The 25,238-nt window shown below is 54.5% G+C and overlaps 8 protein-coding genes across 8 annotated transcripts; 4 read left to right on the top strand and 4 right to left on the bottom strand.

Moving 5' to 3' along the window:
* Positions 1-919: 919 nt before the first annotated feature.
* On the bottom strand, positions 920-1,803 carry C8A04DRAFT_36573 (HD domain-containing protein; the record flags this gene model as incomplete). Its single annotated transcript, XM_062783569.1, has 2 exons — positions 920-1,496; positions 1,574-1,803. 2 exons carry the CDS (start codon positions 1,801-1,803, stop codon positions 920-922), a joined length of 807 nt encoding a protein of 268 aa, XP_062637951.1.
* Positions 1,804-2,684: 881 nt separating this feature from the next.
* Positions 2,685-3,422, bottom strand: C8A04DRAFT_11403 (AAA domain-containing protein; the record flags this gene model as incomplete). Its single annotated transcript, XM_062776961.1, has 2 exons — positions 2,685-3,101; positions 3,168-3,422. 2 exons carry the CDS (start codon positions 3,420-3,422, stop codon positions 2,685-2,687), a joined length of 672 nt encoding a protein of 223 aa, XP_062637950.1.
* Positions 3,423-3,822: 400 nt separating this feature from the next.
* Positions 3,823-9,475, top strand: C8A04DRAFT_11365 (RNA dependent RNA polymerase-domain-containing protein; the record flags this gene model as incomplete). The annotated part of the gene is made up of 5 exons (XM_062776941.1): positions 3,823-4,327; positions 4,457-4,779; positions 4,855-5,434; positions 5,491-6,704; positions 6,764-9,475. 5 exons carry the CDS (start codon positions 3,823-3,825, stop codon positions 9,473-9,475), a joined length of 5,334 nt encoding a protein of 1,777 aa, XP_062637949.1.
* A 527-nt stretch (positions 9,476-10,002) lies between these two features.
* On the top strand, positions 10,003-11,445 carry C8A04DRAFT_11367 (glycosyltransferase; the record flags this gene model as incomplete). The annotated part of the gene is made up of 3 exons (XM_062776943.1): positions 10,003-10,593; positions 10,666-10,891; positions 10,964-11,445. The coding sequence occupies 3 exons, from the start codon at positions 10,003-10,005 to the stop codon at positions 11,443-11,445; spliced, it is 1,299 nt and encodes a 432-aa protein (XP_062637948.1).
* Positions 11,446-15,078: 3,633 nt separating this feature from the next.
* Positions 15,079-16,155, top strand: C8A04DRAFT_11435 (NADH:flavin oxidoreductase; the record flags this gene model as incomplete). Its single annotated transcript, XM_062776974.1, has 1 exon — positions 15,079-16,155. One exon carries the CDS (start codon positions 15,079-15,081, stop codon positions 16,153-16,155), a length of 1,077 nt encoding a protein of 358 aa, XP_062637947.1.
* A 343-nt stretch (positions 16,156-16,498) lies between these two features.
* C8A04DRAFT_36568 (uncharacterized protein) lies at positions 16,499-17,078 on the bottom strand (the record flags this gene model as incomplete). Its single annotated transcript, XM_062783568.1, has 2 exons — positions 16,499-16,819; positions 16,896-17,078. 2 exons carry the CDS (start codon positions 17,076-17,078, stop codon positions 16,499-16,501), a joined length of 504 nt encoding a protein of 167 aa, XP_062637946.1.
* Positions 17,079-18,888: 1,810 nt separating this feature from the next.
* On the bottom strand, positions 18,889-20,310 carry C8A04DRAFT_11373 (nucleotide-diphospho-sugar transferase; the record flags this gene model as incomplete). The annotated part of the gene is made up of 2 exons (XM_062776945.1): positions 18,889-19,101; positions 19,207-20,310. The coding sequence occupies 2 exons, from the start codon at positions 20,308-20,310 to the stop codon at positions 18,889-18,891; spliced, it is 1,317 nt and encodes a 438-aa protein (XP_062637945.1).
* Positions 20,311-21,644: 1,334 nt separating this feature from the next.
* Positions 21,645-23,084, top strand: C8A04DRAFT_27761 (acyltransferase 3; the record flags this gene model as incomplete). The annotated part of the gene is made up of 1 exon (XM_062780402.1): positions 21,645-23,084. The coding sequence occupies one exon, from the start codon at positions 21,645-21,647 to the stop codon at positions 23,082-23,084; it is 1,440 nt and encodes a 479-aa protein (XP_062637944.1).
* Between the last annotated feature and the right edge of the window lie 2,154 nt (positions 23,085-25,238).

The raw sequence follows: 25,238 nt of genomic DNA, 5'->3' as shown, positions 1-25,238 counted from the left end.
AGCAGCATGATATCTGAACCTTTTGTTCCCGTTCTTGATCGATCGCGGCTCGCGGACTTGAGTCGGTCAGTATACTTCGTATATCGGGTGTGGTCAAAGGAGCGAGCTGCAAGCGGCGCGCATTGGGGGGTTCGTTCAAAAATCGGGGGTTCGTTAGAAATCGAGGGGTTCGAAAAGCGCGGTTTATTTCCCCCGAAGAGCATCCGCTTCGCGATGCCGAGAAACCGAAAGATATTCGGGGTTAGAAAGGTCCGAGAACAAGTCGCGGTCAATGGCTTCGAGAGCAGAGCAAGTGGAGCCTTGCCAAGTGGTTCAGCCTGTGGGGCGTATCCGAAATTATCTGTCGAAATTACTTAGTAACTATCGAAAATATATTATTACGAATTCGTGGCGTGTCAATCCCCTGTTCAGAGACGTTCTCACAGTTTTGGACTTTGTTGAGGTCGCTTCGTGGACGCTGGCTGTGATGGATAAGCGTATGGTTGCCGTGCCAAAATTGATGATAAACAAAGCGCATACGGAGCCGGAGGTGAGTCCCAGTGGGAAGTTTGGAGAAAGTGCGGGCAACAGGCGAAACTCATGCGACCAAGCATTTCCAGCGAATTTCAAATGCGGGGCACCTCCATTTCCCCAATACACAGCAGCAGTTAGGACAATGCAACGCTGGGCACTGGGGATATTGAAAGCCGCGAGGGTTACTACACGGTCACCGATGGCCAATCCCGGAATGATCTCAAACCTCGCGGTGTATGGTATCTAGTCTCGAATGCAATGCCAGTTTCAAACCCACCAAACAAGATACGGATCCTCCCTCGCTCATGTTCATACCCGATGCTCGGTTCCCAAAACTAGTTAGTAAAAAGTCCAGAATATAGGGCCGGCCTGAAGACAACACCAAAAGAAGAAAATACCCCATCATCTACTCCTTGTTATAGTATGCATCCTGCTTTGCCTTCTTCTCAGCGGTCACGCCCCCGTTGACCCCCGCCTCGCCGTTGACGTGAGCCTGGCCCGCCCAAAACGCCTCCCGCTCCGCCATCACTTCCTCAGCCCAGGCCTTCACTTCGTCAAGGACGATCTTAGTCTTGACGTACGCAAATTCGCCTAGGTCGAGCCTCCCTTTCCCGCGCTTCTCATATTCGACCATCTGCAAGAGCAGCTCCATCTTGTCGATGTCGTGAACGTACAGGCTGTCCAAGGTCTTGGAGTCTTCGTACTCTTGCCAAATTGCGCGAATATCAACACCAACATTGCCGCCATCAACACCACCCAACAGCCGCTGCGTAATGTAGTCCATGGTGGTAGCCTCGCGGCGGCTCTTCTCGGGTTTTGGTACATTGTCGACAGGCGTAATGTCCCCGACCAGTAGTTCGGCCATATCGTGGATTAGGCACATCTTCATGCACTTGGTAAGGTCGAGTCGGGCGGCGAGCGAGGGGGGTGCGAGCATGCTCATCATGGACATGCGGTACATGTGGTCGGAGATCGATTCACCTCTGGAAAGGTACAACCAGTTAGTATGTGCGATCAAAGGGGGGGTGGGAAATGTACGGCCAGGTGGGCGTCCACGAACCGGTTGATGTCAAACCTCCGCCAGCCCTCGCGCTTCGTGGTCTTGAGACGCTCAAGAATGTGGAAATAGCTAACTGGAGAGCTTGTTCCCTCAGCGGGCTTCCCCGTCGGGATTGTTTCCAGAACCTTGTCAACCGCCCATGGCCCGGTGATGGTTGGGTTCGGGTTAGGCACGATACCGACATCTTGTGGAACGTCGGCGTTCTGGATTGGTTCAGCACTTGGGGACATCTTGACGATCTGAGGCTATCGGGAAAAGAGAAGAAAGTATATATATATGATTCTGGGACCGTATAAGCGTGTAAAAGCCTTGACTAGCCTTCTAAATAAACAAGGGAGATGGTGTTGAGGAGGGGCGAAGTGATTTTGGGCGAGGGATGGGTTCCTGTGCCCCACATCACAGGGCCAACCTTCTGGAAGCCCAGGGTCTGGAACCAACAAATCCCTGATCTCCACACGCTGAGAGCCAGTCTCGAGCCAATCTTAAGTGGTTGCAGCCAGTGATGTCACCCTGCAGGGACTACCTTAGTCGGGATGGTTTGTTTACTTGAGCCATCGACGTGGTGACCTCCTGGAGTAATAAAAAGAGATTGGTTGCCCGGCTCACCTAAGCCCGGCTGTGCGCATTGTATGCCGTGGCACTCGAGAGCAGACTTACATAGGGTACTGTATCGGGGACATTCATTCCCAGCAAGGAAGGAATATCCCGCCAAACCCAAGCATGCTTGCACCTGAGCGCCCCTTCCTGTTGCCATGTCCGATGTATGGCCGACAGGGGTATTTTCAAGTTTTGAGTGCGTTCGTGCTAAGTACAAGCTCTTCTTGCCTGTTCCCCGCCCTAAAACGGGTATCTAAATCATGAACCGTCTTTGCTTGCCACCTCGATGGACATGATAAACCAGCTGGGCCAAGTGACATTGCCTAGATGTGTGCTCAAATCCCTAAAGAGCACCCAAGGCGTCTTTCATGCATAGGTACCTAGGTAAGTAATCCACACACCCATCTCCTTAGTGCCTTGCCAAACTCTCCCGCCCTGTTTCCTCCTATGGCTACCCAACCTGGTACATAATTAATTACGTACGGCTACTAAGCGGGTACATGTACGTATCTAGCTACCCCAAATGGTTACCTTCCCCCAACTTCTCTCTCCACCTTTGCACTACAAACTTGACTCTGTCTTGATGCCCCCCTATCTCAGCTTTCAACACATGATACCCAATGCCTTGCCCCTTTAAAAACTCACAAAACATCTCATGAAACCCTACCCACTCCCCAAGGTCCCGTGGCATCAACCGCACCCCATCATCTGTCAACCATCCAGCCGCGACGCCGCTCGCCTCACAGACGACGACCACGGAGGCACGCATCCGGTCGCGTAACTCGCTCGACCATTCCGAACAGTTGATCAAGTCTTGAGTCGCATCTGATCCGACATACCGGATTGCATATGCGATGGGGTCAGCACCAGAGCGGTCAGATATGAACCATCCTGGCCCTGCTTCCCCTTTTGTTTGTGTGGCCGCCGCTGCCTCAACTTCTGATTGCGTCTCCGAAGATTCCGACGGGGTCCTCGCCGCCGTCGTTGGCGTTAGGACCGCTCGCTCGGCGATGGCTTGAGCCTGAAGAATTAAACGTTGGAGCTCAAGACTGCGGGCGGGGATGCGAACGTCGCGGGCGGTGAAGTGATGGGTTTGGAGGACGGTGCGGGCGACTTCAGTCACAATGGCTGGTGGCAGAGCGGAAGGAATTGCACTAGCAAAGTAGGCTCGGAGGTTGTTGACCAGGGTGGTCTTGCCGGTGCACTGGGCGCCGACGATATAAATACTGGGTGGTGGTTTTGATGTATCCATTGTCTCTCTTAATTTGGGTTCTTTTCTCTCGGTCTTACAAGATTGAGTGTGGATATTTCCTAAAGTCCGTGGCTGCCACCCAGTTTATCACCCTCAAGCAGAAGGATCTTTAACCCTGATATGCACCAACATGGCTCACGCAGTGAGGCCTACAGCGACATTGAGCGGGGAAAGTCAGGTATGGTGGTCAATCACAAGTTCTCGCGGCCTCATCTTCGCTGTTGTGTAACTTCACTTCTATGCCTCCAGGCCACTGTCGTTCCTTTGTATATAATTCCTGCTCCGTGTAGAAAACAACCCCATGATTTACAACGATTTTTGCCGGGACGTCAAATTTTAAGTTTCCCAGTCTACTGCGCAGCCTGTTCTCATTCCCAAATCACCCGCGCCCCCAAACATCATGGCCTCCAAAAACACCAAATCTGCGACAAAGAAACCGAACCTTGCAAATCTCCGAATAAAACTGCAAGACCATGTCAGTTTAGATGACCATGAATGGAAGTACCAAGTCAAAAACCTCCCGTCGCCTCAGGTACTCGACCAGAAACGGCTAATGAAGACCGTCAGCGTCATTACCACGGGAGGGAGGAACGAGATAGTCCTTACCTTCGCAACCGCCGAGGACAATCGGGCCATCCGCGGCGATCCTCTAAACAAATTCCTCGTGGTCTCTATTGCGGAGCTCCGGGCCCAGCCACGGGGTCAAAAGCCAGAAACGAGCAAGACTACCACCAATGCCCCAACGGCAACAACGACAACAACGGCCGGATCAGCCGCTACACAACCTCTGACCAGCAGAGAATGTGCCGACTACGCCACGCGTCTCCTTAGAACAGGCATCATTCTCCAGGGCGTGCATTACAACTTCTACGGCCACAGCAACAGCCAGCTCAAGTCGCGGACCTGTGTCCTCTATGCCGCACCTCGCGATGTTGTCTCGCGCAAGGTAGATTCCCTCGGGGAATTCTCCAAGATGAAAACAGTTGCGAAGAAGGCGAAGCGGATCGGGCTCTTGTTCTCTACCGCTCGGGTAGCAATGACAGTTGATCCGAGTCGTGTGGAGGATATCCCGGATGTGGAGACGGCGGATTATATCTTCACAGATGGGTGTGGGCTGATTGCGCCTCGGTTGGCCCAGGAGTTGGCGAGAAGGGTTGGTGTGGTGTTTCGGGATCGGAGATACACACCGTCGGTTATGCAGATTCGGTATCGTGGGTATAAGGGGGTTGTGACGGTCGATCCGAGGATGGGGGCGGCGGTAACCGGTGATAAGAAGGTTTTATTGAAGATGAGGAAGTCTATGAAGAAGTTCGCGGGAGGGGATGATTATTCGTTTTCGGTTGTCGAGTACTCCAAGGTGAGATGCAGGCCCCTAAACTTCGCGTTGTGTTACCCCTATTTATTTGCTGACCATACCACGGACTGAGTCCAGCCATATACGTATGGGTACCTCAATGACGAGGTCATCGTTTTGTTAAGTGCGCTAGGTATGGATCGTACGGTGCTCAAGCGCAAGCAAGAAGAACACTTCCAATATCTGGCCGAAGCATCTCAAGACCCCCGCGCCGCTTTCCGATTTCTCTCGTACCTAAACATGCCCCAGCTCGCTGAACAGGTCCTCCTAGACTCGCTGGACGCCGTCCGGCCAAGGATCCAGGCTCTTGTGCGGAACGAGTACACGAAAATGTTGAACAAGCGGGAAGAACAGCGATGTCGGATCCTGCTTCCTAAATCAAGACTCCTATTTGGGATCTGTGACGCCTGGGGCGTTCTGAAGGAAGGTGAATGCGCTGTCAAGATCACGCTGGAGGGTGATGGACAGCCTACTGCGTTGAAAGGGTGCGACGTTCTGGTGACGAGAAACCCCTGCCTCCACCCGGGGGACCTACAAAAGTTCAAAGTTGTAGACAAGCCGGAGTTAAGCCACTTGGTGGACTGCATCGTCTTTTCTACCCAAGGACGTAGGCCAGCCGCAGACATGATGTCGGGAGGTGACCTAGATGGTGATACCTGTGAGTATTCCTCCCCATCTAGCGAAAAGCAACACGCATACTAACATGTCCAACAGTCTTCGTCTGTTGGGATAACGCCATTGTCCCGCCCCATCTTTCTTGGCCTGCACAATACCCTGGCGTCAAGGAGCGACTCCAATTCAAGCCCATCACCGACGACGACCGGCTCGAGTACTTTGCCCGCTACACCAACGCCTCACTCGGCCGTGTCAAGAACCTCTACCTCGACTGGGCGCGGGCACGCGGGCCCATGGCGGAGCAATGTCAGGAGCTGAACCGGTTGTTCTCCCAGTGCGTCGACGGGAATCGCATCCGGGTACCGCCCAAGCTGGAGCAAGCGCCCGCCCCAGCCGCGGATGCGCCACCGTTTATTCTAGATTATCTGCATGACGCAGCGAAAGAGCTAATCCAGCGGACCCAGGCGCCGTCGTCGAGCCGCGTGACTAGGTTGGAAGGGTACGATTTTGACGCCATCGAGCTTCTGTTGAGTCGTGAGGATGTGGCCATGTCGGAATTTGATCTCCTCCGTCTGACCCTGCGGTGGTGTCGTAAGACCGGCACCAAATTCGAGGACCTGCTTCATTTCTTCGATATGAACGTCCTTAACAGCGAGGAGAGAGCGTGGGTCCTCGAGCAACTGCCACCCACATCGCCGCAGCTCCCAGTCCTCCTCCGAAACGCCGTCTACTCCTCAAATCTCCTCCCCCGAGAAGCGGCTGCTCGCTTCCAACTGGACCATCCCAATGTGCAGTGGAAATGCGTCTTTGACTCGACCACCCAAGACCGTCTCGGCACCTTCCTTGACACGGCGGCCCGCACCATGGGGATGCTCCACCGCAAACTGCTCATCCTGCGCGTGGACGAGCGCCTGACCGTCGCCATCTACGTGCCGAAGATCATCGAGCAAGCCCAGGATTGCCTCGTCGACGACACGGTCCGACTCTTTGCATTTCCCCATTCTCAGGGTACCGAGACGCAGAGCCGGACGTCGCTGCCGACCAAAAAGACATACCAGCTGTTCTGCGACGACGGAATCTTTCAGCTCTTTGAAGGCCAGCGGGCCAATACGTGGGTGTATATCGCCCGAGGCCGGTCAGACGATAGCACGTATCGGAGTACTGAGAATGTAGGCGACCGCCGGAGGCAGAGGCAGGAAACGGTGGACGCGGGGAAGAATTTCGACTATCGCGTCAGTATTGCGCTGAATAAGTTTAGCAGCGGGCTTCAGAAACATGTGGGGAGGGTTAACCGGAATGGACTTTCTGCTGCGGTGAGTTCTTGATTTCGGGAAGAGCGGCCGAGTTCTTACTGACAAACCTTTTGCATCAGGAAATATATGTAATCAGTAACCGAGATGTCAAGTCCATGAGGACGTTAGACCTTTGGATTGAACACATCGACACCGAGAAGAGGCTGCCGCTCTTTGACAATGAGGTGGAGGACTACACGATCGCCAACTTGAAGGGGGTCGACTGGGACTCAGAGCCGGTATTCATCGTCAACATCGCGCGGCGCCAAAATTTTGCCGCGTACAAACGACTCGAGAGGGCCGAGCTATTCAACCAAGCATTTACGTGGTTGCTACGCCGAAACCAGCAGCACTTGCTGTTGAAGAGCTTCGACTACCTCCTGGCCAACATCAGGGACAGAAGTGCAATGGACCTGCCAGCGGGAACTCTCCTGCCGGTAATGATCAGCTTCCTCCGCCCAGCCCCTTTCCTTGCCCTTGCTTTCGGTCGCATGGAACCCCTCGGCTCTAGCGAGGATGACGAGTATCTCGCCCACCTACACACCCTCCTCGACACCTACTCCCTCGACATCCTCCGCGCCTACATCATGTGTGCCCACGAAGCCCAGGACCTCGTCATCCGGCCGCTGCAGAACTTCTTGTCGCGAGTGGCCGGCCTGAGCTTTGCCGCTTTCGCCAGCTTGGTCGAGCTTACGGCTCTCACGGTGCGCCAGCCCACTCTAGCAACCGATATCCTGCTGGAATGTTTCGAGCGCGAGAGCCCGCGGCTGTTGACAGGACGCCCGGCGGTCGTCCGCCACTTTGTGAGAAACACGATCGCGATTGCGCTGGATCATGTTGGCGAGTGTCCAGAACCACTGGAGGACCGGACCAAGACGAGAAAAGACCTATTGAAGCTAAAGCTTCTACCAGAGGAGTCGGAGGGGTTTCAGGTCGTGGAGATTACATTTCGCATCGACTCGACCGGGGGTACGCCAGAGAGAGCAGCACACGTACGTCTGACGGCGGCGATGGCGCCGTCAAATGCGCCCCTAGCTACGCCGTACTCAATCGATGCGCTGGTGACACACTCGGAGCAAGGTCTGGCACGGTTTCAATGTCTTCACCCGCTGCCGCCGTTTTATGAGGCGTGTCCGTGGAAGTTGACGTATTGCGGGCCGTTTACTACCGCCAAGACAATGTTTGATGCGGTACGAAACTTCGCCATCGACTTTGAGGATTGCTGCGGGGTAGCAAATCAGCTTCTGTTAGGTGATGTGCCGGGATCGTCCAGCCCGGGGGTCCTGGAAGGCGGACTCGAACGGGTGCTGGATGATTACCCTGAGAAGGGAAACCTCAACACCAGCCAAAACAAAGCAGTCCAGGCAACACTGAACTCGCCCCTGACCTGTCTCTGGGGCCCACCGGGGACGGGGAAGACGGAGACCATTGTTGAGATCATCCAGGCGCTCCAGATATGCTTCGACAAGCCACGGCTCCTCGTCACGGCCCCAACACACAACGCCGTCGACAATGTCATGCGCCGGTACCTCAGTCGGGTCAGCGCGACAGTGCAGAAGGCAAACCCGCATCTCGCCCCACTACGCGTCTCGACGGAGATCCGGAAGGTGGCTGAGGACTTGAGGAGGTACACGTGCGATGCCATGGTAGGGAAAGAGATCTATGCCGACCGCCGCGCAATGGACCAAGCCAAGAAGCAGGTCCAGGCCTGTGGTATCATCTTCACCACCTGTATTGGCGCGGGGCTAGGCTTGCTCCGGGACCAGGTTTTTGACATCGTCATCGTGGACGAGGCATCACAGCAGACGGAGCCAGCGTCGCTGGTGCCGTTAGTGAAGGGGTGCGAGAAAGCTGTGCTGGTGGGTGACCACGTCCAACTACGCCCAACGGTGACACAGCCGGCCCTCGGGATGGAATTCGATAAATCCCTCTTTGAGCGGCTGTTCAACCAACCCTCCCCTGGAGACGGTAAAACCCAAGAAGACGAAGAGGAAGACACCTCCCTCTTTGCTTCGCCGCCATTCCTCGCCCGTTTGATGCTCGACACGCAGTACCGCATGCACCCGTCCATCAGCGCGTTTCCCTCAGCCGAGTTCTACGATGGCGCTCTCCTCACGGGTGTAGCGCCCACCGCCCGCCCGTTGTTCCATTCGGCGTTTCCCTGGCCGAAGGATCCTAATGGGGCGGGGGACCACGCGAGGACGGTGTTTGTAGACTGCGTCGAGAGGGAAGCGCTGGGCGGGAAGTCCAAGACGAACCAAGGCCAGGCCGAGCTGTGCGTGAGAGTCTGCCGACTGTTATGCACCCCGTCCTCGGAAACATCGCCAAAGTCCCCCACGCCACCAAAACCCCAAACCATCGCCGTCCTCACGCCCTACGCCAAACAAGCCGAACTCCTCAAGCGCCTCCTCTCAGACCTCCAAACCGCCAGCATGAGCGATACTACCGTCGAAGTCTCCAGCATCGACGGGTTTCAGGGTCGCGAGGCCGACATTGTGGTGCTGGTTACGGTGCGGTGTAACGAGAAAGGAAACATTGGGTTTCTGGGCGACCGGCGGAGGATGAATGTGGCGCTGACGAGGGCCAAGGCTGGGTTGGTGGTGGTGGGCAATCGGATGACGCTGACAAAGAGTACTGGGACTAAGGCCGGTGAAGGTACTGAGGGTGGTGAGAGCAAAAGTGACGTTGAAGAGGGTGGCGATAAGGAAGGGAAAGAGTTATGGAGGCGGTTGATCGCGGGGTTCGTGGGAGTCGAGATGGAGGAACCGGAGGGTGGTGAGAGTGAGAAGTGAGGGGGAAAACACAGAGAAGAAAAGGAACGAGGTAAGGAGGTATTTATACTGGGAAACTCGGGACGAGAGAAAAATGTGGCCTTGAATTCGATTACGTCCTCAATTCGTTATTCACCGTCCCTGGCTGTTTCCATCAAGTTCTATTGGGTGTCCATTTTGCGGTGATAGAGGAACCTTAAAAGGTTTCGGACGGCTGCCAAGGCTGCACAACACGACAAATCCCTGTACTACATGGTAGGTACGGGAGTATGTACCCCTGAGCACAGGCCGTTGAGCCTCATTTCCAGCAGTAACCTTAGCGTGTTTGGCCCCACTTCTCTGCTTCCACCACATTCCCACTGGGGCCTTTCCAACGTCATGTCTTCCAACCCGCATACAAAGTTCGTGACAACGGAGAGTCCTCGACATATTTAAAGCAGGCCGTGTGTCCGCCATTCTGGCCATGGCCGCTTATCGATCGCTCATCTCACACCCGAGTCCTAAACTACCATCGCCCCCATGAGAACTCCACCAAACCCACCGCCGACATGTCCATCCTCCACCGCCATCTCCGCAGACCACGAACGACCCCCGGGTTGGTCACGGCCCTCAAGCGATTGCTCCTAGTCTTTTTTATTTGGACCGTCATTGATGCGCACTTTATCTACTACCGCATCGCACACGCCGAGCGCGAGGCGCAGACTCGCACCGTGGTGGTCGAACCGACGCGCATCTTCATCGCGAGCTTGCACTGGAATAACGAAAAGATCCTGCGGTCCGACTGGAACCGCGGCGTTATGGAGCTGGTGCGCGCTTTTGGCGCTGCCAATGTTTTTGTCAGCGTCTATGAGAGCGGGAGCTGGGACAATTCCAAGGGCGCCCTGCGCGAGCTGGACGCCGACTTGGAGAAGGCGGGCGTCGCGCGGAAGATTATTCTCGAGGATGAGACGCACAAGGATTTGATTGAGGGGGCATCTGAGCAGGAAGGGTGGATTAAGACTGCCGATGGGAGGACGATGCCGAGGAGGATTCCATACCTGTCCCGCCTGCGGAATTTGTCGCTACAACCGCTGGTGGAACTGGCTGAGAACGGCACGACCTTCGATCAAGTCCTATTTTTGGGAGATGTCGTGTTCTCTGTATGTTCCCCCGCTCTATCCCCACCAGATCTGTCTTTTCAATCCGAATTCTCCCCGCTGACAGTAACACAGGTTTCCGACATCCTCAACCTGCTCAAAACCAACAATGGCCATTATGCCGCTGCGTGCTCGCTCGACTTCAGCAAGCCGCCCTCCTTCTACGATACGTTCGCCTTGCGTGACGCCCACGGCCATGAACACGCCACGCAATCCTGGCCCTATTTCCGCTCCGCTAAGTCGCGCAAGGCAATGCTCCATGCCGAGCCCGTCCCTGTGTCGAGCTGCTGGAACGGCATCGGTACGTCCTATCCTATGCTTACATATTACCTCGCTGAAATGGTCCCTAACACGTTGTGCGTGCATACTTTAGTCTCCATGCCCGCCTCCACATTTACCGGTCTCCGCGGTTTACGTTTTCGTGGCCTCCCAGACTCGCTCGCCGCTTCCCACCTAGAGGCTTCCGAGTGCTGCCTGATCCATGCCGACAATCACATCGCCTCGCGCGCTCGCGGAGTCTTTGTGAACCCGGCCGTACGTGTTGGATATAATCGCGCTGCCTACGATTCTGTCCATCCGTTCGCTGCTGCTGCTCCTCCCGCTGGAGATGAGGGAAACAGTGAGAGTGGAGTAAGAAGCAATGGGGGGAGCTGGGTATCTTTGAGGCAAATTTATTTTGGTCTGTGGAAGAATAGGCTGGCAAGGTGGCTGATGACGCCCTGGTTCGAGGAACGCCAGGTGAAAGGAAGGATTGAGCGGTGGGCAAAACAGGAGCCGGGGAGAGAGGAGAAAGGAGGATTTTGTGCTGTGGATGAGATGCAGATTGTGGTGAATAATGGGTGGAAACATCTGTAATCAGCTTGGACTGGTCATGGTTGATCTTGTTTGGATGTGTCAACATGGGAAAGCAGCGTATATCTGGACTTGGATCTTGACCATATGGGATTACAGCTTGCGATTTGGATTGTGGTTAAAGATACCCCGTTTGTGTATAGACAGTGATAGATACTGTAACTCAGCGATGTCTTGGCAACTTCCTTCTTGCGGGAGCATCTTTTCATGCCCCCTCGTTAGTGATCCTAATGTGTTATCTTGTATTATTTCTTGCGGATTTATCACGGAATTTCACACTCCTTTGCACTCTTATCTCCCTTCGGTGAGATACGTCCCCTGTTTGACAAAACTCAGCGCCGATGTTCGGGGTTTTCTCTTGTTTTTGTTGTTCAGGAGGAACAATGACGTGGACACCAACGACAGACAAACATAACGGGAAACACGGCGTAATGACTGTCCTGCCAAATATAACAAGCAGCCTCACAACTATAAAGTGAGGGCGGAGCAATGAAAGCATTATTCGAACCCTCTTCCGACTGAGATATCGTTAATAACGAGTATGGAGCGTGATGTCTGTCACGTTTCAAGCTAGAGGTAGTTTTACCCAAGTCCCATCCCCGCGCTCCTTCCAGTCACCAGTTCATATGATTTCTATGTCCGTTCTTGCACTCGGGCACAGTTCTGGTCAAGAACTTTCGTCTCAGGTAGCCAGAGGAAAGAACAAGTGTGCAAGGGTAGTTAATCCGAGTTCAAAAAGCAGTCCCTGCCTACTATATAGTGCGTGACCGTTTCCTCCTCTTTCAAAGTTACTTCTCCCTCTCCCACGCACAACACATTACACCAAAGGTATCAGAGACCCGACTTTATACGCTCCCACAACGCCCATCTCTAGGGCATGTATCACACGCAAAGACTAACTCGTGAATGTAGATAATCATCGAAATGACTTCAGCTTCTAGAAGTAAGTTGCCTACTTATACACTTTATCCACTCCGGCCCCGGCCTGCCGGATGACCCTCGATCCTCGCATACCTAAGCTAACCACCACACCCCCCGGGGTAAATCGCAGAATCCTCACTCGGCCACTCCCAACCGGAGGGTTTGGCCCCTTCCTCAAAATTTCTCCTGGGAGAGGAGAAAACCCCGACCGTCCTAGGCAAGACGGTTGCCCACGTTTCCGAGTAAGCTTCTACCGTCCTCCTCGTCATATCCGCATGGTTCATTCCAAATACACACTACGAAGCACCCCTCATATTTACCCCTTTGGCGGTGTTTCGTGCCCATTTGGCGATTTCGAAATCCCCATCGCATATTTACCATACCTACACTTCCTCCTTGGCCTCTACCGACACGTGCGACTAGCCCTCAACCCTCGGCGCGAACGTTTCCTACTTTCTACACTTTTTTTCAGCTCCATGTAGCTCTTCCTTACCAAGGCGAGAAGCTAAAACATACAGGACGGAAACCACGAGCACCCCGGATGCGCTTACTCGTAGAAACAAGTACGCTTTACCTGGTCGCCCTCAGGAGGCACCTCCTGGCCCCGTGTGCGGGAACCCGGTATGTCCCCCGTCCGGCCACGCCATCTTCAAAAACGAGTATGCTGAAATGCTCATTCCCAAGATGGTGGCCATCACTCCAGAGCCCATCGCAGCGGAAACCATCGCCGCGGAGACCATCGGCACTGCTACCCAGGGGTATGCCCAGCGCCCTGCCGATCCCGCCCATTCTCCCGACCAGCAACCCAAGGACCGACGTGCCACGGAGAAAAAAGGGGAAGCCTTGATTGCCGCGGCAGTAGCAGCGGTAACAGGAGGAGCGGCGACGTTCCCGATTCCCGAAACCGCCACAAACACGTCCGATTCAACCTCCTCCTCAGCCGCCATAGCGGCGATTCACAACAATACTACGTGCCACAACGAGGCTACTGCTGCCCCGAGCCGTCCTCTTACCTACGGCCAAGCCGAGGAAAGGCCTTCCGCTTTCGAGCCTGACAGCCCTGAGACGTCCATCCCTAACAGGTTTCAGGAGTTTTCAGAGGCCATGGAAGACATGATCAAGTGGGTGCAGAAAATGCAGAGCTCTTGAGCCTGTTGTTACACTCCTATGTTCGTGTTACAACACTTTGTTTTCGTTGTGGATACGTGGAATCGGCCGTATAGACATGTCGAATCGGTCGTATCGTTAAAACACGCAATATAGAAGTCACGATGCGGTGATTCTGCTTTTCTTCTCTTGCCAATGAGTTCATCAGAGCAATGTGACTTTTTCTCTATTTCCTTGCTTGTCTTCTCTTTGCCAATGAGATTGGCGTTGAGATGTTCCTTTGGTTCAACTTCTTTATATCCTTCCCTTTGCCGATAAGATCGTCATAGGGGTATTTCGCTATTTCTTTTCTTTCCTTCCCTGTCTTTTGATCTCTACGCCGATGAGTTGTCAGTGGCATAATCCGATCCTAGTCGGGCATCAGTTGTTTGTCACAAGTCACAAATCCTGGGGCCAATTCCAGCAGCATAATGATAGGTGGCACAAGCAGGGATTCAGTGTGGGAAGGATGGGATGGGTTGTAACATGAATTCATGGTTCATAGGAGGTTAGCTAGGTAGGTAGGATTGATTATTTCACCACTTTACTTTTGTTCTCCTGTCTCGTGACTTTGACAATTCCTTTACCAACAAGACTCAACAGCATGTCGATCAATTCAAGCTGACGAACCGGGTTTCCCTTCGTCGCGGCGAACTGTTGAAGTGGTTGGCTCAATTACCTAGGATAGCCAAATTCAGCACCACAGTCCTGTCATGTAAAGCAGGTCTGATGCCGTGGTTATTTCAGTCCTAGTCTTTAAGAGGGACGGCCCGGACCGAGGACCTAGAGACAACTTGAATAATGTTGACAAATCAAGTTTCAGCCGACCGCTTCTCTCGCACACTGAAATTTCAAGCATGCAGCCCCGATTAGTGAATCCGATTTCTCGCATTCTTGTAAGTTCGAGCCTGTGAAACAAAGCCCCACATGAAAACTGGCACCATCCATCACCTTTCCACCTCCCTGATTAATCATCTTAGAACTCTATCTCACATTTGTAGTTTTGTGATCGATAAGCGAGTCAGGGGGTTACCAGACCAAGGTAAATTTAGCCGCCGAATGCGGAGTATCACGACATCGGTATCGGCATCGGCCGCAGAAGTTTCTACCCCGTAAAGGCGCATTAGAAATCAAGCGTCGCACGAAATCAAGGTCCCTTGTGGGCCCCTGAAAAACGATACACCCCTCTCTTTAACATTCGAAAGGTTTCGGTCTATTGCACCTTGACTCGCTGCTTTTTTATAAATCGTGAAGCCCCTCGCTTTCGAAGTTAACATTTGTCCATCCCATCATCGGCTAATTAGGTACTTACATTATAAGAGCCTTTAAACCAAATCATAAGGACTCGACACAACCAATTTAATCCATCAAACCTCCGACTCCATATTTACGTTGCCTGACCCAGCAAACAAACCCCTTTCCGCACCTACAACCACCATCATCGCAACCACCACCTCAACCAGCCTTTCTATCAACATTACCAAAATGGGCTCTATCCCAACCGCCGCGTCTCGGCTCTTCCAGCCCCTCCAACTCACTCCCTCCATCTCCCTCAGCCACCGTCTTGCCATGGCCCCCCTCACTCGCTTCCGTGCCACCGACGAACACGTCCCCGTCCCGGCCCTAGCAGGCACCTACTATGCCCAGCGCGCCTCCTCCCTACCCGGCACTCTTCTCGTGACCGAAGGCACCTTCATCTCCCCCACAGCCGGAGGCTTCGAAAACGTCCCCGGCATCTACAACGCCGCACAGATCGCAGCCTGGCGGCAAGTGACCGACGCCGTGCACGCCAAAGGCGGGCATATCTTCGTCCAGCTGTGGTCGCTAGGCCGCGCGGCCGACGAGAGCGTGGCGACGAAAGAAGGGTTTGTGGTGCACAGCTCGAGCGCGGTGCCGATTCCGGATTCCCCGTCGGCGGCAACGCCTGTGGCGATGACGATCCCTGAGATCCGCACGCGCATTGCCGAGTATGCGACGGCGGCGAAGAACGCGATCGAGGCCGGGTTTGACGGCGTGGAGATCCACGGCGCGAACGGGTACTTGGTCGATCAGTTCACGCAGGATACCTCCAACCAACGGACGGATGAGTACGGCGGCAGCATTGAGAACCGGTCGCGGTTCGGCGTGGAGGTGGTGCAGGCCGTGGTGGACGCCATCGGCGCGGAGCGGACGGCCATCCGGCTGAGCCCGTGGTCGCGCTTTCAGGGAATGCGGATGCAGGACCCGATCCCGCAGTTCGAGGACCTGATCCGCAAGATTAGCGTGCACGGGCTGGCGTATCTGCACCTGGTCCAGCGGCGCATAGATGGGAGCAGAGATGCGCCGGAGTCGACGCCGGTGGAAGGGGAGAGCCTGGACTTCGCGGTCAACTTGTGGAATGGTCCGCTTTTGATCGCCGGGTCGCTGTCGCCGAACCAAGCCAAGTCCCTCGTGGATGAAGAGTATAAGAACAAGAACGTGCTCGCGACTTTTGGACGCTATTTCATCTCCACCCCAGACCTCCCTTTCCGGATCAAGGAGGGCATCCCCTTGAATAAGTACGACCGCAGCACCTTTTACTTGCCCAAGTCCCCCGTCGGATACATTGATCAGCCGTTCAGCAAAGAGTTTGAGGCCTTGCACGGGGCGCAAAGTGTCAAGTTGTGAAGGGTTGGTTTTTGAACGGTGGGCAGACATTGGGTTTGGATAAACGGCGTAATTGGTTGAATTATAGAGCGACTTTTGTTTCACACATGTGTTTCGGCTTGTAGAGGAAGCACATTAGGATATTTCCGGCTAGGTCAGGTCATAGGTCACTAGTTCTGGTTTTAGCAGTGTTTACAATCTAAGGCTTAGATTATATTTTGATTTTGGTCGGCCCGAAGAGGTCGGTTCGACTTAATTAGACTCCCGTATTTCCCATCTCCCGCCTCACATGCTAGAGACGACTTAGCGCGACTAAATACCGTACAAACAGGCCCTGCCGTGTTGGTTGTCCGTTGCCACCATTCTAAGCCGCCTGGTCGTTGAAGTTCTCGAACCCCTGGGCCCTCGAGACCTCCGCAACACTCAGGCCGGTGGCATCAAAAGGCGTTGCCAGCGATGTAGCAGAGTTAGCATTCTGAACATCGGCCCCGTCAACGGCCGGGTCAACAGCCGGGATGATACCACGGAGCTCAGGCGTGGCCGGAAGGCTGGCGTCACTACAGAGGTTTGGGGTGTCTTGGGCGAAAGGATTGAAGTTCTTTTCGGCAGCAACCAGGGCTGCAGCAGCCGCAATAACCTCAGGGTCGGTCCCGAGCTCAGCCACGATCTGGTCAGCGAGCTCAAGCTAAGATCGCGTGTTAGTCAATGTATATACCCTGTGTAACGCTGTGGCGGAATAAGTTCCTCCATCGGTACAATACCTGGGCACAAGCGCTAGCACCTGCAAGAAGGACACCAGGGGTTTGACCAGCGAGAGTGCCGGCGGCCCCGGGGTTGCCAAAGGCGCCAAGTCCTTGGATAATGTTTTGTACAGAACCTTCCTGGCCAAAGCGAGCTTCGGTCAGAGCCGCGAGAGCGACGAGAAGAAAGATCTTGGTCTGCATCTTCGGGAGTAAAATGGTGAATAACGTCTGGGGGATTATATGAGAATTAAACATGTTACTACCGGCAAGCCGTGTTGAAGCAAAAGGAGCGTCAGAAAGGAAAAGCGATCGAACCCGTCGGTCAAAAGAGAGTAAAGCCAGCGTGCGGTTGAGGTCGGTGAAAGCAGAGGGAAGGGGGAATAGTCCAAGTATTTATGTTAGTTGCCATTCCGAGCCATGCCGGCGAGGATTTGGTGATGCCACCGCAAAAGGCCCCGGGACAATGCCGTGCCTGATTTTGAACCCCTCAAAGTGTGGCGATCACACAGACTCGCGTACGACAGGGCTTGGCCAGCCGCAGTCGGCGGCTAAGGCCTGGTGAGAGTCGCAGACATGAATGAGGGTCCCGTCGAGTGTCCTCGGAAGGGCTGTGTAGATTCGCGACGTTGGGTTCGGTGCACCCCCACGAACACAGGCCGCATCGCATGCCCAGAGATATTGCCGAGCTGTGGCGTCTCTGGGACGAGCCGGAGTCAAGCACTCTTGGCTGATGCGGCTCCTTGCCAAGGGCTATTTACCCTGGCGAATTCGGCAATCTGCATCTTGAATCGAGTTTCCAATACCGAGCTCAAACCCTTTTAGATTGCGCAAGGGGCAGGACTTGTCTTGTGCTTATGCCGTGGGGGTCGCAATTGTGGTGGTGTCGCATAATCGGCGCGTGTGGACGGGAGTTTAAGTAGGGCGTTTTCAATGTTGTACGAAGTATCTGAGCTAATTAACGGGCGGGCCGGCTGAGCGAGCCTGCACGTTGGTGGAACACCTCGTCCCCGCTAAGGGGTAGAGACGATGGGGTTGAGGAGCCTTCGGAGGGAACTCAAATCTATCGGGCCCGGCCTGTCGGGAGGAACGGCCCGTAACCGTTGCGGGATTGTGACCGTACCTAAAGTAGGTAATTATTGCGGCACAAGCAGGAAGCAACCAGCCGTGACACTCACGAGAGTTAATCCGGCAAAGGTCGTGCAGGACCCCGTTCGGGGTACTCCGCTCAGGCTGTGTCTATCGTGCCTTCCCTTAAGGTACCCGTGCGCAGTCCTATGAGTGCAGTTGTTTTAGCCCGGAGTCCCTGCAAAATCTTCCTTCCTTTTCCAACGCCACGTCTCATCAACTCGAGTTTGTGGCGGCTTCATCGCGTCCGATTTTCGCACCTGGGTGTATTAGCTTTTGTCGCGGGCTAGCTTCAACGGCCTTGTCGAAAGTCGGGGTTGTCGATGCGGCCTCGATTGATCCACCACTTACCCCAAGTCGCACACCTCTGTTCGGCGGCGGGCGACCGGCCCCTAGACTAAACGACATGACCACACAACTAATCGCATACATCGATCGGACCGGCCTTGTTTATATTGGGTATTTGTTATTAGTTATAACTTATCTAATGCCCACTCGGGTTTGGGTAACGGCAACGGTTCAACGCGCCGCTCCAAACCCGGTCCAGCAACGCCAACCGATGGAAGCAAGTGCCCCGACTTGGTCTAAAGCAAAGGTTATGTACATCGAAAACGGTAAGTAATGCATCCCATCCAGACACCGATATTTTCCTTCGTTGTGGCGCCCGCCAGTCACCGTCGGCCCATCTCTCGACTTCTCTCCGGGCCGACGGTGCCGTGCCGGGAGCGAGTCATTACACCGTGACCCGCCCACCCCTCCCTCCCACCGGCATGGCTCCGGGTTCGTCGTACATAGACGTCTCTCATTAACTCAAACCCCTAGGAACTCCACAACGCAAAACAGCCCTCGCCGCTCGAGGAATGCTGAAAACAGAAAGCTTCTTGACTCATGTGAACCACCCAGACTTCTTCTCCTGCTGGTTCTGGTTGCCCCCAGCCGCCTTCCCCTTGTCCTTAGCCGCCTCTTCCTCTTCCTTCTTCTTACGCGCAGCGGCCTCTTCCTCTTCTTTCTTCTTCCGTGCCGCCTCTTCGTCCTCCTTCTTCTTCTTATCAGCTTCCTCCTTCTCCTTCCTCTTCTTCTCCTCCTCAGCTTTCCTCCTCTCCTCGGCTTCTTCGCGCTCCCTCTGCTTCTGGTCGACGATCTTCTTCTTCTCCTCGTCTGACAACTTGGAGAAAGCCTCGACGTCCTTGTCCCACTGCCTGACGCAGTCCGGGTTCCAATTGCAGCGCTCAACCTCACCGTACGCCGGGTGGCTGTAGCGGGGGTGCCTGCTAGGCCAGTTGGACGCGTGGTAGTGGTGCCTGACAAGAGCGGCTCGGGCCTCGTGGTTACCTGAGTGCGAGTGGCCCTGGCCAGCAGCAAACGCCTCGACGGTAAGAACAAGTACACGGCTGACAACCCTGGACTCGCCCAAGTCGTGGAACAAGTCCCAGTCGATCTTGGTCCTCGGGTCCTCCTTGTGTAGATCCATCTCGATCATGATGGCCTCGGTGAAAGCAGACGGGCCGGTGCCGCTGATGATCTGATCAAAATCCAAATCGACGTCGGAAATGGAAACGCCCTGCTCCTTGGCAACACCGTGCAGCCACGACATGATCTTCTCAATGAGCCTCATCATCACAGGCAGCTGGGGTTTGCACATAAATGTCCACTGGCAGAAGGAGCGCGACTTGGGGCCGAGAATCGGGTGATCCCTCCAGTCAGGCTCGTCAATTTCGACGCCGATCACCATGTCGATGTCCTTTTCGGCGTATCGCTCTGGGACAAACTTTTGAATCGGCTTCAGGGCCTCGACGTCGATATCGGCATACAGGCCACCTTCAGCATACATGATCATGTAGCGGAGAAGATCGGCCTTGACAATGGCCGCCTTGAGATCGCGGTAAAAGTTGACAATGTCGGGTCGGTTGAAGCCGTCGGGGCCAAAGTGGTATTCGACATAGCGGAGGTCATTGCCGTCCGTCAGGACCTCGTATCGGTAATCGGGGTTCTTGGCAAGCCATGTCCGCGCCGTGTTGAGATCACGCTCCTCGAACTTGAGCGGGTTCACTTTCCACGTCTGCCAGATCTTTTTCGGAAAATCCCCGCGGACTTGGGGGACGTTGGCGCCCGAAACGGTTGGGCGGCTGAGAGGCACGCGTCCGCTTGACTGGAAAAGGTTGAGGTTGAAGATGAATAAAATCAAGCAAACGGCGCCGATGTAAATGGGGAGAGCCCGCCGGAACTGGGTGGGCAGGCGGTTTCTGAACTGAGCCGCTGTCGCCGCCAGGGAAGGCGCCCCAAGCGGTGAGCCGATTTTGGCGATCATGCTGGGAAGAAGCGGTGCCGAGACTTCACCAGCTCAGCGAGAGTGATGTGCTGCCGCCTAGAGGAAGAAAGCGAGTGGCATCAATTGATGAAGAGTAATCTTTGCTATGGACAACGGACGAAAGAAACGAAGGGCAGAAAGAAAGGGAGAGGGGAGGAAAAAGATGTCGGCGTCAGATGGAAAGGGGGTGAGAGAAGAGAAAACGCCAGACCATCATGAACCCGTCCGCAACCAGGGCGCCGGGCCCCTAATCAAGCGCCCCAGCAGTCCTTATCATGTCCCCGGATTGGCCTGGCCGCGAGCCTGCGACCAGGAAATTCATCATGGAGGCAGGCAATTTGGTCGCGGAGCGGGACTCGTCTGACCAGGATCCCAAGCCGTTTGCCCAATCAGCCCATCGAAAAAATCTTCCCAGCAGGGGGAAGCTGGCGTCGGACACCCACCGGGTGCGTGCCTTCATGTGGCAACGCTGATGCGAGAACAGGCGTAAAATTTCGCAGCTGCCGTTCCCGGCCAATCGTCAAAGGCCGACACCATGGCTTGGGGAGAAAGAGGCAAATGGGCCAGTGAGAGAGCCAAGCGGAAAAGGGGTCCTTGGAGCGACGGCTGCTCGATCGGCCGCGGAGGCCCCCGAAAAGGGGGCGCTGCAACCCCACTGCCCCGTAATAACTCGAATGGGCTGCTCCTCCTAGGCTGTCAGAACGATCGGATTACACCTCATCGTATCGCACTGTGCGCATTTCGCTCAACGCATCGTCGAAAATTACGGGCCACCTCCCTGCACAAATTCTTACTTTTTGGACGTCGGGTCGGAAGAGAAACAGACTGCGACTCAGCTGCGGCAGCCCGCCCAAGTAACGAGTGGTCCTCAGGGCGCGAGCACAAGCCATTCCGTCATCCTTCCACTCCCACTGGATGAACAAACACATTTGGCCAGACTCGGGAGGAAGCCGTAGAGCTGAGCAGGTCTCTTCGCAGCGTGGTTGAAGTTCATAGGACGGGTCGCAGTCAATTCTTTTTCACCTTTCCTCCGTTCACTTTCCTTCAACAAGGGTGAAAGTGGCTCCCCCAGACAGGCCAGAACACGTCAAGCCCGCGTTGGTGAGCACAGTTCCATTCGCCATTTTCGGTCGCAAATCCCTTCCCTTTTTCGGCTGACCTCGCGCTCCACTCGCAGTGCTTCTCAGTGTTTCGGCCCTTCAGACAAAGAGCCAACATTTGAGCTTCGCGGAGAGGAACCCTTAGTACGGAGTGGTAGCGACACAACGACACCCCCAAGGATTGATATTTATCCGGATGGAGCGATCCTATCAGTAAAGCTCCCCAAGTTCACCATGAAATCGGCCACCTTCCGTGGGCTGCGACAGCTGCTGTGGCCCAAAGGCAACAGCAGTTCAGACGCTCCCCGACAGCTGCGGCCAACAGCCTACCTTGATGGCTTGAGAGGGTTCGCGGCATTCTTGGTCTACATTCATCACCACCAACTATGGGCGCACGACTTGAGGGCTTATGTGGTCTTTGAGAATGCGTACGGGTACGACAATGAATATCACCTCGCGACCTTGCCCGGGATTCGGAATTTTTTCACTGGCGGCCACATGGCCGTGGGGATTTTCTATATTATCTCCGGTTACGTCCTTTCCGTCAAGCCGCTGTCCTTGATTCATGCTGGCGAACACTTGAAGCTCTTCGACAACATCGCCTCGGCCTTCTTTCGACGATGGTTCCGGCTCTATATTCCAATCATGGTGACGACGTTGGTGTCTGCCGTGTCTTGGCATCTCTTCGGTAACGTTATCTGGAACCCAACATGGGAGGGCAAGTCGACAATCGCCGAAGAACTCTGGAATTGGTACATGGAGATCAAGAACTTCAGCTTCATCTACAAGGAGGGTTGGCCGTGGGTTAGTTACAACACCCACCTGTGGTCCATCCCGCTGGAAATGCGAGGGTCTCTCATCACATACACCGCTTGCATCGCGCTGGCGCGAGCTTCACACCAGGCCCGGTTGCTCTGCCTGCTCGCGCTTACCTATTACTTCCTCTACGTAGTCGACGGGTACTACTGCGCACTGTTCACGGCGGGTATGATCCATTGTGATCTCGACCTGCTTGCGAAGAGGGAAGGCGGCTACTTCCCTCGATGGCTCCGCCGGTTAGAGCCGTACAAGGTCCCAATCTTCTACACCCTTTTTGTCTTCGGCATGTACCTCGGCGGCGTGCCCTCCCACACTCAGGACCTTGAGGACTTGCGCAAAAGCCCCGGCTGGTACTACCTATCCTTCCTCAAGCCGCAAGCCGTCTTCGACTACAAATGGTTCTACCTTTTCTTTGCGGGCAACATGATCGTCGCCTGCATCCCGCGCATGCCCTGGCTCAAGCGCTTCTTCGAGTCGCGTTTCTGCCAGTTCCTCGGCCGGGTCGCCTTCTCCCTCTATCTCGTCCACGGTCCCATCCTTGCTACCGTCGGCGATCGCCTCTACTACATGGTCGGTTGGATTCGCGACGCCGCGGATAAACACGAGCGGGTCGCTCACTGGGCGAACTTGTTCCCGCTACCCAAGACCGGGCCGATGGGGTTGGAGTTGGGGTTCTTGCTGCCGAATATAATCTTGCTCCCGTTCACGCTGTGGGTTGCAGATGTGGTAACGAGGGGCGTGGACGAGCCGGCTGTGAAGATCGCGGCGAAGTTGTATAAGCTTGTGCAGTCAGGTGAAGAGCAAGAGCAGCAGCAGAGGCCGATGACACTGGCCCCTTTGACGCGCGTCGATTAAGCCCTAGGCTGCGGAATGGCAGGCGGGACGGTCGTATAAATCTTTGTATGAGATGCGTCGGAGGCCCCTTTAAACACTACTTTTGCGACGTTAGAGGTTGGGTCATGTTTGTTGTTATTTACTCCTTAATTTTTATTTATTTACTTATCAACAGAGCGAGGACCATATTCGTACTTGCATGAACTTCCTCTTTAGATGAAAAACTATTGGTAATGATTTCCAGGACTGCCCGTTGCATGCCACTCACTCACTATGGTTGACGTAAGATCACAAAACGCATATTTTCGCAGTGGCCGCGACGGTATCTAGATTTCCGCCATGCTACTACCTGTAAGCTCCCAAGATTCCGCACGAAACTCATTCCTAAAAATATCTCTCTACTAACTGTGCAGCGAACCGCTGAATCATCAGATCACATCGCCCTCCAAGTCATAACTATGAGCAGAGTGGGCTTACCAACCTCCCGGTTGCGGACGCATCAACATCAGCCACAGCCAAGGACGCGGTCAGCTCACCAAACGCGACGTGAACAGACAAGCCACAGCACTGCCGCCTTTGCATTGCCATGCATGATTCCCGCCAAGGAGTCCGCAAATCTTGGATCTCGAAGCTTGGCAACTTGGCTGCTTGGCTCGCTCCAACCAAGACTTTGCCATTCTGCATGTAGGGGTAACATGGTTCGTATTTTCGAGGCAGGTCATTCAAGATGCACACCATCAAATAATTTTGGGGTGGATTGGATTGGTATGGAGGTATCTTGTTCATAATACCATTCGATCAGGCTCGGTTCGGCCGCGATTGCTCGCGATACCGACCTCATAACTGACTAATGCCTAGGGTTCTATTAACGCTAGTTTGTCCAGCGGAGCACACAGTGAGAAAGATCGAGGGAACCCCCAAACATTTTCCGCTCCCCCGGATTTTCAACAGCCCATTTCTTGTGTCCTTATCCTAGGCACTCATCGATTACCCCATTAAGTAGTCGCATGGAGTTGGAGTTCTTGAGTTCCCACTTCCCAGTTTGGGAGAGCAGGTCGAAAATCGACGGCCCCCGCGGAACAAAGCCCCTGAGCCCGGCTTGATCCTCGAAAATTACCTCCGTGTACGTACATACAGTGTCTACTGGTTTGCAGCCAGACTGTGTCAATGCGCTTCGGTACAGGTACGGTACGGTATCGACATGTGTACTATGTATTGTCGGTGGAACCCGCTCGGCAATACCATCCGTGGGATTCACCTGTCAGTTTTTTTCTCCTTTTGTCGGTTCTTCCTCATTTTCTTCGTTGCGAGAACCACGTCCGACACTAAGATTGATCAGGTAACCACTTCCGGGTAGGAAGCGGAAACTGTGGTGGGTTTCTCGAAAGGCGGAAAAAAGGTTGCGGGGTGTAACCGTCAACAAACGGTCATTTCTCAGCCCAACAACCCTGCTCGAAAAGAGGATCCTGTGAATTCGGAATGCACGACAGTCGATATATTCCGAGTTCAAGAAACCGGCCTGAGAGGGAAGCTGGGAAAGAACAAGCTCGAGATGGGACTGAGGAGCAGAGATCTTTCTACACTAGATCGGGGTCTAACCGCGTTGCTTTCGCCGATTGCGAAACCATCCCTTCTGCGGAGAAACTTTTTGGCCCAAGCCGAGGATCGACATTTCTCCTGCAGAAGGAATTGCGCCAGTGCTGACAGTCCGGCCGGCATCAGCCTTTTCCTCCCGCTTCCCCTGGCTCGCCTGGGTGCTTCTCACGCGCAGATTTCGGTCAACTTCGCGAGAATGGAAACCTGAAAATGATCCATTGCACATGCAGACAGGCCCTTCGCAGGGCAACACACAGCCAGTCGGTCGGATCAGCGTCCCCAACACGAATCCTAGCTTCAACCCCGCCTCGGGTTCGCTCTTGTTTCAACTGAAAAGATGGGGGCTCTCCTGATCACTGCACGACACGTGAAAGGAGAAGAAGGGCAAAAACGGGTAACGGTCCTGGATTTAAGGTCCTGGGAGCTATGCTAATTGCAGTTTAGCATACACAGTGTTACACAGTGCATGTGCCGCATTGTCACGGCACTGGACTTTCTGGGGAAATGATCGAACATCCCGAAGGGAAACCCCCACTGCGGGATTCAGGGGCTAAGTCAGTGGGCCCGATCAACGCTCAG

Source organism: Dichotomopilus funicola, assembly GCF_033296635.1.
Source record: "Dichotomopilus funicola strain CBS 141.50 unplaced genomic scaffold C8A04scaffold_23, whole genome shotgun sequence".
NCBI lineage: Eukaryota > Fungi > Ascomycota > Sordariomycetes > Sordariales > Chaetomiaceae > Dichotomopilus > Dichotomopilus funicola.
This window is presented reverse-complemented; position numbering and strand designations above follow the sequence as displayed.